The following is a 17823-nucleotide window of genomic DNA, read 5'->3' as shown; positions in this document are numbered from 1 at the left end:
ACTTTATTTTGGTTTTCCCTTTCCTCCTGTTCCCCTTCACATTGAAGCAGAATAATCAGATCCTTCTTCTCTTCTGCCCATGGAGTAAGAGATATGCCATGAAAACTTACAAATTTTATAGCATATCTATGAATATGCTATGAAAACATCTGAAGATATTTCAGATAAAAATTTCGGAAGATATATGCCAAACGTCTTGTTATCATTGCATGGGAGACTTAATTTTACAAAGATGATGTCTTCTACCGACCTTCTCAGTCTAAATATTAAAAAAGTTCTATTTCCCTTTCAATTGGAGCAACTACGTGCTGGACACACCTGCAAAAGAAGTAAGCGTATGGTGGCCTAACCTGCCATTGTAGGAACTCTTAGTGCCTGGCTTGTACATCGATGATGAAAAATAAGATTGCTTGAACGTCCACCATAATTTTTATGATACGTTGGAAAGAAACGTGGTAGTTCATGTTTGGAGAACTTATTTGTTGGTCATTGTGGCGAAGGAAGCATGTCTTGCGATTTAGCATTGTTGTGTTTTGTTTCTATTCTACTTTCCAAATGATTGACAACTTTGATGGGTAAGTTACACACTGACGTTGAAATAGTTCTTGAATACCATTTGATGGTAACTTTGCACAGCACTTCCAGTTCGAAGGTTTACTGAATAAATAAATACAATAAAAGCCTCTTAGTGAAATGTTTGTACATATTTTCTTTACACTGTGCATAGGGGTTTGAAGGAAACCACACAGGATGGGGTTTTGGGGCTTGCTAGTGTTATGAAGAACTGAATTTCAGCAAGCACAAAGAAAAACAACTGTTATGAATTGTCTTCTTGCCCTCTGAGGCTGCTTCTTCCAGAAAGCAGAACTAAAAGTGGAATAGTACTAGGTATCTTAGGCACGGAGAGGTTATTCTTTCATGGTCTGTGGCTCACACTCAGCCGCAGCACATTGTTGAGAGAAATGTGGCTGCTGTTTATGGCCAAATTAAATCCTTAGGTTACAGAGCCTGCCTGGAGCCTGGAGGATTGTAAGAGGCTGAGAAGTCTCTCCTGATGACGAGGCATAGGCACCAGATGCCTTCACAGGCAGGCATGCCGGAAGAAGATGGCGGCACATGCGCCTGAACTTTGATAAACCTAAACAGCCATCTGCCTCCACTAGGACTAGATTTTAAGGTTTTGATGTGCCTGCAGAGCCTGGTTTGCTTCTACAGCATTCTTCTAGAGAGCTCACTGTAAGAGAACGTCAGGAGCCAGACACAACTTGGGGTTCTCTTTCTTCGAAGGCTTCAGATCCCACGTTCTAAGTGTGTTAAAGGTGCATTTATTTCACACGTTCCTAGAGGGGTACACTGTTTGACAAGATATTGGAATTCCCGCAGAAGAGAACTTGTACCTTGTTTAATTGATGCTAGCACATACACCTCCTATCTCTACATCTATCTCTACGTTTCGTCTCCAATCTCCCACCTTTTTATAGTGTTTTCCAGGGCAGTAATCTCCCTATTAAGGACTGATTTAGCATCATGGGTTGCTTTAATGTACATTCCCCTTACAACTACTTTTACTTCTGAGGTAAACCCTGTGGTTCCCTCTTTCTAACCATTGTTACCTGTACCAGGTTGCTGTATGTTAGGCCTATCAATATCGGACCGCTATGGTGCCAACTTGTGTATAGAATTTTTGTAAGTGAAAGATAAAGCTCTACTAGCAGTCACTCTCCCTTCCCTTCCCTTCTCTTCAATTTCCGCTTCTTTTGCCTGTCTTTTTATTTTTTTATTTTTATAGTTCACTTGGGTTAGTCTCATGTTACCCATATCGGTGTAATAACCTCACTTTAAGATTGTATACTTGCAACTTTGCCTTATATATCTTATGCTAACCCTGTTACAGGCTTTTTGCCTGCTCTTATGAAAATCAATGAAGAATTTTGAAATAAGTAAAGGAAGGCAGTTGGTGATAACTTCTGACATATCGCCCTTAAATAACGAGTCCACAGGGAACTTTGTCAGCTTCTCCACGAGAGAAAGAATGTCATGCATCCATCCCAAGACCCATTACCATCAATGGGTTATGTCCAATATTGTACTTGCCAAATATTCAGCCTCATTTCTATCGCCTCTCAAGTGTGTAGTGGAGAAGTGTGGCTCACTGGTTAGAGGAGGCAGACCTGGAAGCAGAGGTCAGCCCGGGACCAGGGTTCAATTCCCGGCTCGGCGGGGTCTTGAGTCCTAAAATGTCCATGGACTCGACAATTCTCGCTCCGGTGCCTACTCGATTCACGGGTTCACACTCTGCGACTCTGGGCAATAGCTTGCTTAATCTCCACAACTGCCCCTCGCGGCGGATGCCTGGCTTTCACCTTGCGGATACCCTGCCGGGGTTATCTCACAGGGGAATACCAGGACGGGTTCCCTAAGCAAGCGCTTAGAAACCGCTTGGTGATTTGCGCTATATAAATTCCTGTACATTTACATTTACATAGTATGGGGAATTAAGTCTAAACGTGAGTGGAGGTCATGCACCGGTTAATAAAACAAATATTTCCTATCTACAGGATGCAGGGATTTCCATATGTCTGTGAGATTCCTGTTCTTAGGTCGAGCCCAGTGGCAGCGCGCATGCGCTGCTCACTCTGTGAGACTGCTGTAGTATGGAAGAGAATCCGCGTCCACTCTCCTCTCATATTTATCATTGGCTTGTGTCATTGTCTTTCGTAAATGCTGCCTTCAGATTCCTTAATATGCTTGTTAGTCCTTCCTTAGTGCGGCCCTGTCTTCATTTGTACCCTCCCATGGTGACTGGCCCTTTTACTTCAGTTGTTACACGGGACCTGTTAGTTAGTCTGTAAGCACTATTTACTTTATTGAGTTTCTCTTACTGCCGGACATGCGCTGCTTCAGCTGAAACAGCTTATTTGTTTTTTAAGCAGGACAGCTTCCCTTGAACACAGGCGCCTGCTTTCAATCACTTTAACCCGGCATTATCTTGTATCTGTTTCAACCCCCCCAAGTAAAATGGATTTAGAAATGATTAGCGAATTAAGTCATGTAAATTCTAGGTGGCGCATAATCCTGTGCTATTGGGCTAAAGCTGACAACAGCACATCTGTGTTACAAGTTATCTGTAGTAAAGCCACATGAGGGGTTGTTTTCAAAAGCCTGTTTTATTAACAACACCACCAATACCACCGCCACCACCAATACCACCACCACCACCAATAACACCACCACCACCAATAACACCACCATTACCACCACCAATACCACCACCAACACCACTAATGCCACCAACACCACCCATTACATAACCACTGCCAATACCACCACCACAAATCCAATACCACCACCAGCACCACCACCACTAATACTACTGCCAGCAATACTACCACCAATACCACCGCCACCACCAATACGAGCATCAGCACGACCAATACTACTACCACCACCACCAATACCACCACCCCCAATAGCCCCACCAATACCACCACTGCCAATGCCACGACCAATATTACCCCCACCACCAATACCACCAATACCACCACCACCAATACCAATACCACCACCAATACTCCACCACCAGTACTACCACCAATACCACCACCACCACCAATACCACCACCAGTAATACTACCATTGCCAGCACCACCACTACCACCACCAGTACCACCACAACCACCACCAATTGCATCACCACCAGTACCACCTCCTCAGCGCCTCTCGCTCACTAGTAATAGCAGGGGGACTGTACGAGGCCGAAGCTGCTGCCAGGACCATCCCTCCCTCCTTCCCTTCATGCCTGTCATAAAGCACTGCTCGCCCTGTTTCAGGAGGTGACCCTACTAGAGGTGGAGTGTTTTTTATTAGGCCAAAGATAACAATGACATTACGCAATGCCACACTGCACACTCAAATCACGGAGAGGGCAGGAAATAGCCCGCCCGCTCTTTTTCCCGAGCCGCGACAGTGTAATCACAGAGCAAAGGTGTTGGAGCGCTTTGTTAGTGTTTATAGCTTGGATCATATGTAACTCTCACTTCACACTTTGTGTCTGTGTAATTTACAACACTTACACATCTTCTTCACTGCACTATTTATCACTACTTTGAAGATGTCACAGGCCGGTCTCTTCCTCTGATATTTACAATCTAACAAGCTGTCGAGAAGGCCCTTTATTGCAATGCAATAGGTCTCGCATTTGTGAGAGTTTAAGCTATTAGTATTGTAAATGACAATGCCTTTGATTTATGTTTTAAAACCCAAAACATATATAAAAGGCATTGTCATTTACAATGCCAATAGCTCAAACATGCGTGAATGTGAGACCTATTGCATTGCAAATGCTTGTTATTCAAGGCACTCAATCAGATATTTGTTCATTCTGCTGCTGTTTAAGGTGGGGAGGAGATCTGTATAGGTTTGTGGTTGGTACGCTATGAAAATCCTCTCCCCATGTCATAGGAGATTGTATCAGATTTGTGAGTTGGTGTTTGAAGACGTCCATAAATTATGCCTATGAGAAATTAGGGGCGTAGATGCTTATTATTGCCACTGGGTCCCCAATTAGATTACCTTCTACCAATGCACATCTTCCCTGTAGATACATTTGTGCCCTAGTGATCACATACGGAATCCCAATCTGATCCATATTAGTGAGTGTCTGACATATGAAGAGCACTTTGTGTAGGGTGACCTCCCTAGCATTTCCTGAATTTAAACCCTTCTTTTTATTAAGTGGGTTTCTTGAATTGGAGCCACACCGACACCAGATATAGTGAGTAGCTGCATATTTGAAGGCACTTTAAAGGATTGCCAATCCCCTTGACACTCCATGTAAAGAATGTTCACGAAGTTAGGCAGCTCTTTTGGTTTAGGTGTATCACTGTTGCATGCTCTTGTAAATAACATGGATCTGTTTGTGAGCCTGTTCTGCAGCACATATGTTATAAGACAAAAACACCAGTGTCCAGAATGGCGTTCAGGATACGTGATGTAATTGTGTGTATGATACTTCTAGTCGGTGTGATATATAAATTACTACAGTGATTCCCTGCTAATCCCCCTCACTCTATAGGACAGGACAAAGAACCAGTCGAGTTGAGAAGTAAACATGCTTCAGTATAACCGCACCAACACCACCAGGGCAACAAAGAAACTACTGCAGCCATTAGAACAGTCAGGCATGACCTTCTCAGTCTCCATGCTGAGGAGATAGGAACTGTGAGTAATGTTAGGGGAGCGTCTCTGCTGTCCACACCAGATCTCAACATTATACAGGCACATTAATCAAAACTCTATGGGCTCTTGCCATGGGCTAGAATTTTAAGAGGCCCTGTGGTATAACAGTCTGCAACAGTCATTGTTTGTAGGGGTTCCCAGTAAACAGTTTCTTTGATTCAGACATTTAGATCTGTAGCACATCGCGTATCTTGCACTCCCCATGTTGAATTTTCTGTCTAATCATTCTCATGTGAAAAGCGAGGGAGACGCATAATGTGACGACTGAGACCTTTGCCCAGTTCTGTTGCAGTTTAAATTCAACTAATTTAGAGCCACTGTTACACCTGCTACCCTACTGGCTCCAGCGCTGAAAATCCACTACACATTAAGGTCCCAGTCACAGGGTGGACTCTAGTCTATAGTCTGTATAGTGAAGACCCATTGTCACGCCTCCCCTCGCCTCACTGCTGCAATTCACTTCTCCTGTGGAGCTGCCTGAAACAGCCACTGCATCTCTCCCTTGTTGAACATTTTCTTGTCCTTGCACTCTGCGGCTAGCAGGTTCACTCTCTTCATCACTGTGATCAGTCGGGCACACCCGCTTGATTTGCGGTGGATGTAGGGCTTATGAACTGTGGTCATGCCTGGGCCACTGATGAGCTGCCTTCTTAGTTCTTCTAATCAGCGTTTTTGGTAGAGAAAAACTGCGAGTTTCTCCCTCTGCGTGTCACCAAGACTCATCTGGGATGTCGCGTTCAAGGCACCATGAGGTGATTTTGCAATAAATAAATTAAGGACAGCCAGTGGAGAGCTCCAGTGAAAGCCTCTCATGCCATTGCAGCTGGCCAGATCTCCTCTGATGGGACTGTTTAGTTACTTTCCTGGACCTTGAAGCCTTTATCCGGACTGTGGCAAGTGTTTTTTCTGGAGAAATGCTTACACCATCAAGTGCCTCACTGGGCGTGTTAATTGTTGGGAGAAATGAGTCTCCATACAGAGGGTGCCCCTACTAATTGTGAGTTGCAGTGGTATGTATGAATGGTTTGCGAATGCTATTGTGTTCACAAACCATTGATCTATTACGGGTGCAGGAAAGGAGGTGGTAACTGATTGGCTAAGAGGGTGTCCTGTTGAGACACCTGCGCCTTTATCAAAGCTGTCTGCAGATGGTCTATTGATGTATAACAGAGTCCAGTTTCAGGAACCATGGAGAATATGGTTTGTGTCACCAGAGGGTTAGCAGCCTCTTGGACTAAGTACATAGTTGTAGTTATTTCTGAAATCAATAGAGCATCTACTTGAACACAACCTGATATTTTTGTTTTGCTTTTCTGGTTCCAGCTGGGTGGTGCCATTCTGCGGAACATAATTTTTGGCTGACATAAGACTGGGCACTTGATTGTTCTTAAAGTCAGCAAATGTCGACACTGAGATTGCAAAATGTCTCTTATCTAAGAGCAGAAAAAACGTTTACATAAACCCTAACGTATTCTCATAATTTAGAGATAATGCTTAACATGAATAGTTGTGTTTTGGCTTTCCCTTACGTATATCCTTGACGTAACTGTTTCTGTTGTATTTGTCTTGGCAGGTGCTGTTCCTTTTTCTGTGGGCTCGTTTGCGACCTACATCAGTCTGGATAAAATCTGGAGGGATCCAAGCACTCGCTTTACACTTCTGCAGAACTTTGTCACTGGCTGCATAGCTGCAGGCGTTGCACAGACCCTGTCCTTCCCTTTCGAAACTGTGAAGCGAAAGATGCAGGTAAAATGCCCTGTTCATGATGCTGTTGGTAAGAGACCGCCTGGACTAGTGTCTCCACATTGTCGGTCATTTCAGTTTTTAGATCATAGAGCATGATGGGGGCCGTTCTAGCCTTAGTCAAGGTACAACGTGTTTGAAGGATAACCTGAGGGCAGACCTTGTACAACATACAGGTTGCAAACAGACCCTTGAACCCAACACACGGCATTCCAGGCAGTATTTTGATCAGTAGACATCTAAAAACATTTTCAACTCGGCACTCTGCATGACAGTTACTTGGCCCATAGTGTGAGGAGTGAGAGACACACAATCTCACTCTAGCAGTTTCTCACCTTCACAAAAGGTCTCACACGCGAATGAACATGTGTGAGCATATGCCCACTCCACAAAGGTGCGCACACCCCAAACGTATGCAAGAACAGAAACCCCGCACACACAAAAATATACAACAAAAGTCCTCAGGTAAACATGAACAAGGAAGGATCCACAAGAAAGCTGACAAGCACACAACAATTAAAAAAATTACCAACCAAAGTCCCTTAAATGTCCAGGAAAGTGTATTGTTCATTTTTGACGAACTGCTTGAGCTATGTCTGGATTTCCATCATATCACTCACCATCATCCGCTTCTTTTCTATCCGTTTTCAGAGAACCTATCATTGTTTATTTTGACTCGCTTGCCAGTACGCATCAATTCGCTCTTATCTGAATCTTGCCGTTCTCAATCAGTGCAGCACCTTTACACATTTATTTTTGCAGAATCACTTTGATATTCTGGAAAATTCTTTCGGCAACAATTTCACATTTTACTTGCTTCATGTTCCTTTTCTGAATCGCCACCCTTTTCCTCGTTACCAAAGTTGCTTTCCCTCTCCCGTTCCCTTTGGAAATGTTCATCCATATTCTGCAAATTTCCTTCATCTGGGACCCTGGAATCCTTCCTCAAAGGAGAACAAACGGCAAGCTTCCTGTAATAGCTTGGTGCAATACGCCCGGAACATATCTCCTAAACCATCCCATCCAATTAACGATCATCATGACCACTGGAACTATGGTGCAGAAGAGAGCCAAATTATGCGGCATGGTTGAGTAAATTATGCATCAAGAAAAGGCAAATTATGCTCCTAATGCGGCACATTTTGTAATAGTATTATTCCAAATTTCATCAGTTTTAAAGTTAGTAACACTCTGTATGCATTGCTTGCACCTCATTCGTACCGGTTTTAACATCCAGATATAGCAATAGAGCAACAGAAAAGTGAACAGTCTAGCTTTGTAAAGGGCCTTCCCCTGCGTGGTGACGCGTGCTGTCGCATTTTTAATAACTTTTTAACTGTTTAAGATAGAAACCATTTTTTTGTTAAAATCTGCAGATTATGTGGCAGATGATGGATTATGAGGCAAATGTGCCAAATCTATGACTGTACGAAAATTGCCGCAGCTGCATACTTGCAGTGGCCCTGAGAATGAGACATTGTTCTTAGTCTTTATCATCTAGTTACACAGCTGCACCAAGCCGTTAATACATGGATGAAACAATCCTGCCTTTACACTGATTCCCCGCAGGAATCATCCTTTCGTTTACTCTGAGACTAGCTATACTCTGTTATCAGTAGCTAGACACCCTGTGCAGAAGCTCAATCATTCACTAGAAGAGGGCAACCCAATAATCCCCAAGGAACTGGGTAATATAAGCTTATTTGTACAAATCCTGTTGTTGGTGATTGCAAACCAAACGGTATAGGTGCGTCCCCATTTACTGTACTACCTTGACACCATAGTGGGAGGTAAGCAACGCTTAATTTAATATATAGACAATTAACATATAGACACGAGCTGTTATGTTATGTTATGTTACTAGGATTTTTGAGCGCACAGCTGCCCCAGCGAAGGGGCGTCCCGGCGCTATAACTGGAAAGCAACATAACAGGCAGAAACAGAGAGAACAAATTTTTTTTTTTTTAATAAGGCAGGGGAAAGAGATACGATTTGACAGCCTTCCTAAAAACCAAAAGATCTTCCAAGGCTCGAATGTGCCCAGGAAGCGCATTCCAAAGCTTGGCAGCCAATACAGTAAAAGAGCGACCACCTAGTCTACTTTTTTTAAAGCGTGGAACAAGTGCTAGATTTTGACTAGCAGAGCGAAGACTGCGAGATGGCATATACAGGGTCAAAAGATGCTGGAGGATGGAAGGGGTGTCGGTTTTAAGAATTTTAAATGCGAAACACATTGTCTTAAACTCTATGCGCCTGATCACTGGCAGCCAATGTAATTTACAAATTGTGCTACGGGCTGAACAGAATCGTGGCAGGCCTACCAGAGCCCTGGCAGCCGCGTTCTGCACCCGTTGGAGTCGCAGGACCTCCGCCTGATTGGCGCCTAGAAACAGTGAGCTTGCATAGTCAAGCCTTGATGCTATGCTGGCTTGAATCACCAACTGGCGTGTGGGGGCATCAAAAAATTTGAGGATAGGCCTCAAACCACGCAGGATGCCAAAGCATGTAGATGCCACCTTCTTAGTGTGGCACGAGAAGGTAAGCTTGGAGTCAAGCCACACGCCAAGGTTTTTGAGTTCAGAGACCGGTTTGGGTGGGGGACCCAACCCAGCTGGTCTTGTGATATACTCAATGGGCATCTCTTGACTTCATATATACACAGGTGTACTTTTGAACTCTATTGGTCTTCGGTGAGAAGCCCTATTTTGATCTTGAAGGCTTGTCTGATTTATATCAGTTCAGTGAGAATATGACACCCCATGGGGGTATGTCCTTTGTGGTGTTTTTTGTATTGTCACAACGGGTGTGGTGATGGTTAGTTTAATGTTAGCAGACAATCAAGTATATTGGACATGAGTAGTAGGATCTAGTGTACTAATGTGTATATATATTGTATATTTTATATTTTTGTAGATATTATGTGCAACGTATAGTCCTGAGGATGGTCTTGGTGTGAATTTTACGATAAAGACCAAAACGTCAACGCCCCTATACCGTTTGGTTTGCAATCACCAACAACAGGATTTGTACAAATAATTGTTAAATGTTTCAGGAGCACTTATGTATATATATGTTTGATACATATTGTACCAACGGTATAATGCACTACAAAAAGATGTATTGAAGATGGTAGTGTTTTCTGTTGCCTTGTCTTTGTAATAATTTTTGTAATAACTCCTTGACATACATTTGTCTAAAGTGTGATATAAAGTTGAACAAGAGATACTGTGTTTTTTAAGTTCTTTCTAATCAATGGTACATATATATGACTTGATAAAAAACGAGTAATTGTATGAAATGATTCCTCAAGGTGCATTTCTCTAATAAGAAGCTCAATCATGGCACAAGTGGGTAAGCACTCTACAGGCCTTACCTCTGTGGAACAAGAGTGGTGACAGACGATGAAAGTAGGCACTGGGCCAAACCTGCCATATGGCCAAGACAACTTCAGTGCTGCTTTAGATGAAGGAAATGCCACTGGATTCACTGGATTTGGCAGTGTCCCTTGTGCTTTCACTCTTATAGAATGTACAAAACATTCTGTCTTTGCAGAAGATTATCCATTCTAACTCTGCTTCACTGCCTGCTTTCCAATGTTTCCTTCATGTGCCAATTCTAAAAGTGCCTTCCTCAAGTTTTCCAGAAGAAGGTAATGCTGATGTCGCCTCACCAAACCATCTACTCCAATAATTCCTCCAGCCACTTTTCTGTTGGGTTAAATTTCCCCTTCAATCCTACTCATAACTGTCCTTCCACTCGCATCCATCTGACCTTTCCTCTCATGTAAGTCATCCAATCTTTACTCCTCCTCTTCCTCCAGAGAGCTCCTTCCATAGCTTTACTCAGGCAAGTAACTGCTCCTTTACTCACGTTCGCCACCTGTGCAATTGATGCTCCCCGAAGGCAGCCTGGGTTTCAAAAAGAAAAATTAGTCATGACATCCTTTTCCTGGAGCATATTCAAGTTAATACGTGGGGGAGTGGCCACTGCTAATTACCAATTCTTTGGGTCACTTGTCACCCTGCTTTTCGCATAAGCAGATCCGCTAAGGACATGGTGTGTCAAATATCCTCAAATGATCAGTGTTTTACCAACACACTAGGTTTAATGACAGAAGGGTAAACACATAAATCACTAGGGACATGCGGTATTCTAGCTACTACAAGAAACTGCAGTCCCTAGTATACTGGTAAAGAGCAATTGAAAACACCCCCAAATGGAGTTTAACCATAAAATGCAAAACAGACATTGTATTACCATGACGCAGTGGGTGCAATGACAAAAACGTGCTGGGTGCTCTACACTGTAACTTCACCAGCACCTCCACGGAGCCCACGGAGCACACACAGCCTGGATGCAATCAGCACATGGCGGCATTATTATGGGCTGTTTTTTCCAGAGTTCCCACTAAGGGCTATACAACTATTTGTGATACCTTCCTTTGAACCTGGAGCCTTCATATACCCTGACAACTGCTCTACTCTCGGGCTGCAGTCATTCAGAGTCCTGATGATGACCCCATATCTCTAACGGGAACGAAACGTCATTGACTGTGACGTGGAGACTTAAAAAATATTTTGTATCAATTAACGTTCTGCGCTGTCCTTGTATATTTGATATGCACTATGACCACTTTAGTCACACTTGTGTATCACATTTAAGAGAGCGCAATATACGTTTTTGTCACGGACTCCCACTGCTTCGTTGTAATAAATTGTGTATTCTCCATTTTACGACCAAAGTCCATTTGGATGTGTCCTCAACAGTTCTTTATTGGTATATTAGGGACTACTGTTTCATGTACTACTTACTAGTACACTAGGGCATCTTTTTCAGGTCCTGAATAGGCTGGTTTGCATCACACATTCTGCTTACCTCCTCACTCATGGAGCAACACAGACCCCCTACTCAGACATCTGCTTCTGTGATGACAACACTGTCCACTCCCTCCACCTTGCTGAATGCTTTATCTCATGACTTACTCCACTTAAGAATCACTGTTTTCTTCAGCAAACAACAGCTTCTCTCGGTTGCACTCATTCACTGGACAAGTGATGGCCGTAGCGATCCCCTTCCTCAACACCAGTCTCACAGTTGTTCCCCTCTGAAAGATGAGCATACTTCTATTCAGAGTTGCTAACATCTGACATGGTGCACTGTTTGTCTTTTGCAATTTCCCTAGGCACTTAAATGTCCTATTGGAAATGTATAACACCTTCTCTGTTCTGAGACAGTGCGTGTATGACCCTTTGAAAAACCATGACCTCGCTCCATCTGGCATCCTCTTAAAGTTGTACACCTGCTATTGTATGATGAAGGAAGTTAAATGTCTCGTATACTTCGGTTTAATCATATGCTGCTATGGCCTTCATTTCCCCTATATGCTGATCGGGATCCAAGTTTGATGGCTAACTCTTATTGATCTGCCCATGCTCTTTAGTATTAACTCTGCTCACCTGAGCATGGATTCAGCCTCAGCTGTCCTAATACATTCAGTACTTTACCAACCGTACTCCCTGGTCTTTCTCAGTGCTTTCTTTAAAGTTACACTTAGTTATCTACTTGTATTATATTCTCCAGTTGATTTATACAAGCATCTCCAATCGCTATCCGTCTCATGCCACCAAGTGAGATCTTACAATAGGGCACAGACAACTGGAACATTCATCCTCAGACAAGTTTATTTATTTATTTATTTATTTAAAGGTTTTGTAGAGCGCGTAGTAACCCTAGAGCATCCCAGCGCTAAGTGACACATTCATCCTCATTTACAGCGTTTGCCTCTTCCCTGACTTCCACAGCGCACTCATGCACTTGACGTTTACTCTCAGATTCGTAAACACCCTGGTGAAAGCCTTCTTTCCTTAATCTGTGGCATGTTTGTGTTATTGCTGGGCATTTCTTGACATTCTCCATATGATACGAGATGTTACCATTGTGCATTTGTCACAATTCTTTCCATCACATGGAACCACAGTTTATCCTTGAACGTTTGAGCACTGTATGCCGGCTCATACACTCAGTTCATCTGATACTAATCTTCTTGCAATTCTACATATTAAAAGAACGCGTTTTGAGGATCAATCCTCCAACTTTCTTCCTCCTAAAATTTGGAACTCTATTTGCCTACTTTTTTGAAGAATCAACTCTCATCCGACATTTAGAAATGCTGTTAAACCCGTTTTTCACCTCTCCCATCACATGGTACTTGTTAGCACATAATGTTATGTTATATTATGTAATGTTATGTTTTGTAATGTTATGGAGATTTATATAGCACACAGCTACTCAAAAGAGTGTTCCAGCGCTAACTCTAGCAACCTACAACACCAATGAATTGTCCTACTAAGCTTGTTTGGAGAGGCATGTTTTAGTTTTTTCCTCAAAGTGGAGTTTTTTCCTAAAAGTGGAGAGTGCCCTTCTGGTTCGTAGCTCCAGAGGGAGTTTATTTCATATGGCTGGCCCAAGATGAGATTTAGACCTGCCATCAGTTCTGGACCAACGAATTTGGGGAACTCTAACCAGCCGCTCGGAGGAGGCACAAAGGTTTCTGGAAGGGACATAATCATGTATCCTCTCAAATAGCCTGCTCCAGAAGCATGCAGGGCTTTGTGAAGAAGGACCACAGGTGTAAAAAGAATCATTTTTTAATAAGAAGCCAATGAAGAGCTTTGAAATGCGAGGACGTGTGTGTTCTCGGGGAGATTAAGGTTAATACGGGCTGCCGAATTCTGCACCACCCAAAGTCTACCAAGAAGATACTCTGGGAGACCCGGGTATAATGTGTTTCCGTAGTCTAGTCTGGAAGTTATTAATGCTTGCATCGCCATTATCTTGGTGTTGTCTTATAGTAATGGAAGGATTTTTTTCAGGGTTTCAGCCCGAAGCAGGAACCAGACAGTGCCTGGATCTGTGGTTGAAAGGAAAGGGCTCTAAGGAACTTGACTCCTAAGTTCTTTGTGGTACCATGTTGGGGGCCTGGGATTGGGGTTTCCTTATGCCAGAAGGTCCTGCATAAATCTAGCAATGGTAGGCCAAAAACACAATCTCAGTTTTATCGGATTACCTTTTAGTTGGTTGACAACCAATGAAACACCTTAGAGAGGCATTTTTAATGACTTCCCCAGCGAACTCTTCTCCTTTCCCAAGGAAAAGAGAAGCTTGGTATTGTCGGCATTGGATATTACATACGCTCCTAGAGACTCTACTCTGCTAACACACTAAGTGCCGAGCCCTGAGGAACTCCAACCGTTAGTTCACAAGACTTGGAAGAAAAAGGGGGTATCCAAAAAGGAAGTGAGCCTCTTCAGGGCTAGTGTCTTATCCCAATAGCTGTGAGGCAAACAAGAAGTCTCCGATGGGGGAAATATCGAAGGCCGCCGAGAAGTCCAACATAATGAAGACGGCCTCCCCACCCCCATTGTCTATGGCGCCCCTTATGTGCCCTGCAAACTCTAGTAGGGCTGTCTCAGTGATTTAATAGGGGCTGAAGCCTGACTGACTTGGGTGCAAAAAATTGTTCTCCTCCAAGTAGTGAGAAAGTTGAGATGAGATAAACGCTGAGATACCGCAGTAAGGTCATTGTTACACTGTACCAAGTTACCTCATTCATTCTTTCATATGCCCTTAAACAACTGATAGGTTTGCTCTCCTTGTCCCTCTTCCTGTTCATGTCTTGCAACGTCTACTTAACCTTCTCACTCTTATTAATATTTTGAATTTCCTTCCTGAACAATGGGTGGATTGTCAACATTTTCCTGTATGCTTTTTGTACCCTCTTTGTCAGTTCCACCTCGTGCCCCAACACATGGGTCACTGTAGACAGCATTGATTTCTTGCACCTCCTGTTTATTTTCATGCTTCTTCCTACTACTTGTCTTCACGATCATTTTATGACATCTCATTTCATTCTGGCACAACCTGTAGTGAGATGTTGCAGCTAAACCTTGCTCCTGGCTCCCTTCGGGAGATCCACACTGTGGGTAACAGGAGACCTTTGCAAAACGATATTCTTGCGTTCGGTGTATCTGGTGTGTGTGTTTTTATTAGCAGTTCACTTTTGCATGCACTCGCCTGAAGCAGATGTTTGCAGGCAGGGCTTTCCTCAGCCCCTGGGCTGTGTAGACTTGGTCTTCCAAGTTGACTTGAAGCAAAGCCTTGGACCATCCTTCCTTCTTTGCCAGCTCAGCTCCAGCTTGCTTGGCTACTATAAAAATGGTGCAGTGGGATTTGCATGCTTTATGGCACATATTTCTCACCCACTAAACACTGGTCCTGTAACACATACACACCCGTATGCACAGCCAAAGGACTCATGGCACGGGTGGGTGCACATGATGCTGAAGGAACTAATGAGAAGGACTGAGTTCCTTACTTGAGTGACCAATCATCTCTTGTGGAGTTGTGATTGCCTTACTCGGTTCACAAATACACCTTTATTTGTTTTGTATTCCTTACACTCTTCTAAAATGATAACTGGTTCGACAGCATAATCTTATGATCATGATGTTGGAGTTTGTCTTGGACCGTGTTCATATGTTGCATGTCTACGGTCCCCATGTACCCATTTGTGTGCGCCAGGACACTGGTGCATGGTGAGGGAAGCGTGCACTAGAGAATGACAAAAAACATTAGGAAGTGGTGAGGGCCTAACGCTACTCCATTGGTAAACAGGGATACACACAATGGGGACAGATCTGGTCCCCGTCAACGGGTTGCTGCTGGTACTGCGGTGGTGGCGTAGACCAGCTGCACCCGTTGCCTACTAAGAGTTGAGAACGAGGCGGAATGTTGTCAGTAACTGAAAAGTTGTTACAGGTGAAGGAAAGACTCATTCAAAGAGGCAGGCAGCTCATCTGTAACTGCTGCTGAGGAACAATTGCATCCTAACATCTGTGCACCTGAAACTTATTGCACATACCAAGAATGCCACGGCACAAGAGAAGACACGCTCGCACCCTCTCTCGCGACCTCCCTCTCAACAGATCTCTCTCCCATCCCTGTCCCCAGAATCTACTCTGCCTCCTAAGTACTAATGATATGTTTTTTCTTTATACATCAAACCCAATATTTTATTTCATTTTATTGCAATATTCATTTGTAGGAAAAATTATAGTTTAGACTCAAGGCACAAGTCTAAAAAAAGAAGTGAGGGGAAGGACCAAGTAAGACAGTATGCAAATGACATCATGACGTCACGACCTAGTGCTATAAAATGAATACATTTGTTCTTTTTAAATTATTTATGTAAAGACTGGGACAGACGAACCCATCTGACAGTCTTACAGTCTCTGCATTTATTTACAGGGAAAGAACCAAAGGCAAAATCATGCCGCTCTTAAGTACCTGTGAACAGAAGGCAAGCTGTGCACCTTTGTTTCCCTGTATGGCATTTAAATTTAAGTGTGAGCTTACAGGCGGCCCCCAGGCAGCATATGCACATAAAAGGAGGCCGGATGGCTTCTTAACTTCGACCCAGCTGGAGGTGGAAAAAGGCTCCTTGCTGCCTGCATGTTGCTGCTGGGAATGATATGCAGACAACGTACAGGTGCTGCTGAACATGTCCCGGTGTCTTACACTGGGACAAGTACAACATATTTCTGTGGGGCCTAACTTCCTGGCAGGGGGGACGCCGTACCTGCATGTACCCCTGACTCGTGCCCTGCTTAGACTGCTCTATGTTCTGCCATCGTCCTAAACCTGCAGGCATCTCCTGACAGTGAAATGGTACTAACCATCGCTGGCATTCCCTTCTGTGTACATCCACATGTCTGCCGTGAGTGGAAATTCAAAATTAATGAATGAATGAATTAGTTTTTATAGAGCGCGATAGCTACCCTGAGGCGTCCTAGCGCTGTGGACTAACGTGTGTGAATGAGGGACGTGAGCTGACTTATTTGCTGAATAGTAGGGTTTTTAACTTTTTACGAAAGGATAGATGATTAGGCTCTGACCGAAGAGGAAGGGGCTGGGAGTTCCAGAGTCCTGCCGAGCTAAAAGAGAACGCTCGACCCCCGGACCTGGCCCTCTGAATCCTAGGTGTTAAGACTCGGAAGGCATGGGCGGACCTAAGCTCCATGTTTGGGATGTAGGGGGTGACAAGCGAGTGATTGATGGTGGTCCCCCTTCACCAGAATGCACGGTGGACAATGCACATGCTCTTAAATTCGATTCTCTTCCTTATGGGTAGCCAGTGGAGGTCTCTTAGTTCAGATCTTCCGGGGAGGCAGCGGGGGATCCGGAGAAGGGTTCGTGCAGCACAATTCTGGATCACCTGTAGCTTGTTTAGAGTGGATTGGGGGGCTCCCAAGTAGAGAGCATTTCTGAAGTCCAGCCGGGAAAGGTTTAGGCCCTGAATCACAATCTGTCTTGCCTTGAATGGGAGGAGGGGGAGGATTTTTCGGATGAGTCTGAGTAAGCCAAAGCAGGCAGCTGAGAGTTTGACTGCCTCGGGGTGGAGGGTAAGCCCCTTGTGGAGCCAGATTCCCAGGCTCTTGATAGTATCCTTTGCTATGGGTGCGGGTCCGAGAGAGATTGGCCATATGGAGTCAACGGGGTTTTGAGGGGAATTGCCTAACACCATCAACTCCGTCTTGTCTCCATTTAATTTGAGACAGGACGAGGTCATCCAAGAGAAGATGGCCTCTAAGCAGCCCCTCAGGTCACTAACCTGGGACTGGGGGTGATTCAGAGCCACCACTAGCTGATTATCGTCTGCGTAAGAGATGATTTTTACTCTGAAGGGGCGGACGACCTCAGCTAGGGGGCTCATGTACACGTTAAAAAGGGTAGGGCTCGGGGAGGAGCCCTGTGGGACACCGCAGTTAAGTGGTTTGTTGGGGG

The 17823-nt window shown here is 44.0% G+C and overlaps 1 protein-coding gene across 1 annotated transcript in view; it reads left to right on the top strand.

The window, feature by feature from the left end:
- The window catches only part of SLC25A43 (solute carrier family 25 member 43), a 294586-nt gene that overhangs the window by 92389 nt on the left and 184374 nt on the right, over positions 1-17823 (top strand). The window contains exon 3 of the mRNA XM_086951351.1: positions 6812-6984. Within this exon, the coding sequence (XP_086807477.1) occupies positions 6812-6984 (173 nt within the window). The remainder of the gene's footprint in view (positions 1-6811; positions 6985-17823) is intronic.

This window comes from Lissotriton vulgaris, unplaced genomic scaffold (assembly GCF_964263255.1).
Source record: "Lissotriton vulgaris unplaced genomic scaffold, aLisVul1.2 SCAFFOLD_1065, whole genome shotgun sequence".
Lineage (NCBI taxonomy): Eukaryota > Metazoa > Chordata > Amphibia > Caudata > Salamandridae > Lissotriton > Lissotriton vulgaris.
Note: the sequence above shows the minus strand (reverse complement) of the source record. Positions and strands in the feature narration are given on the sequence as shown.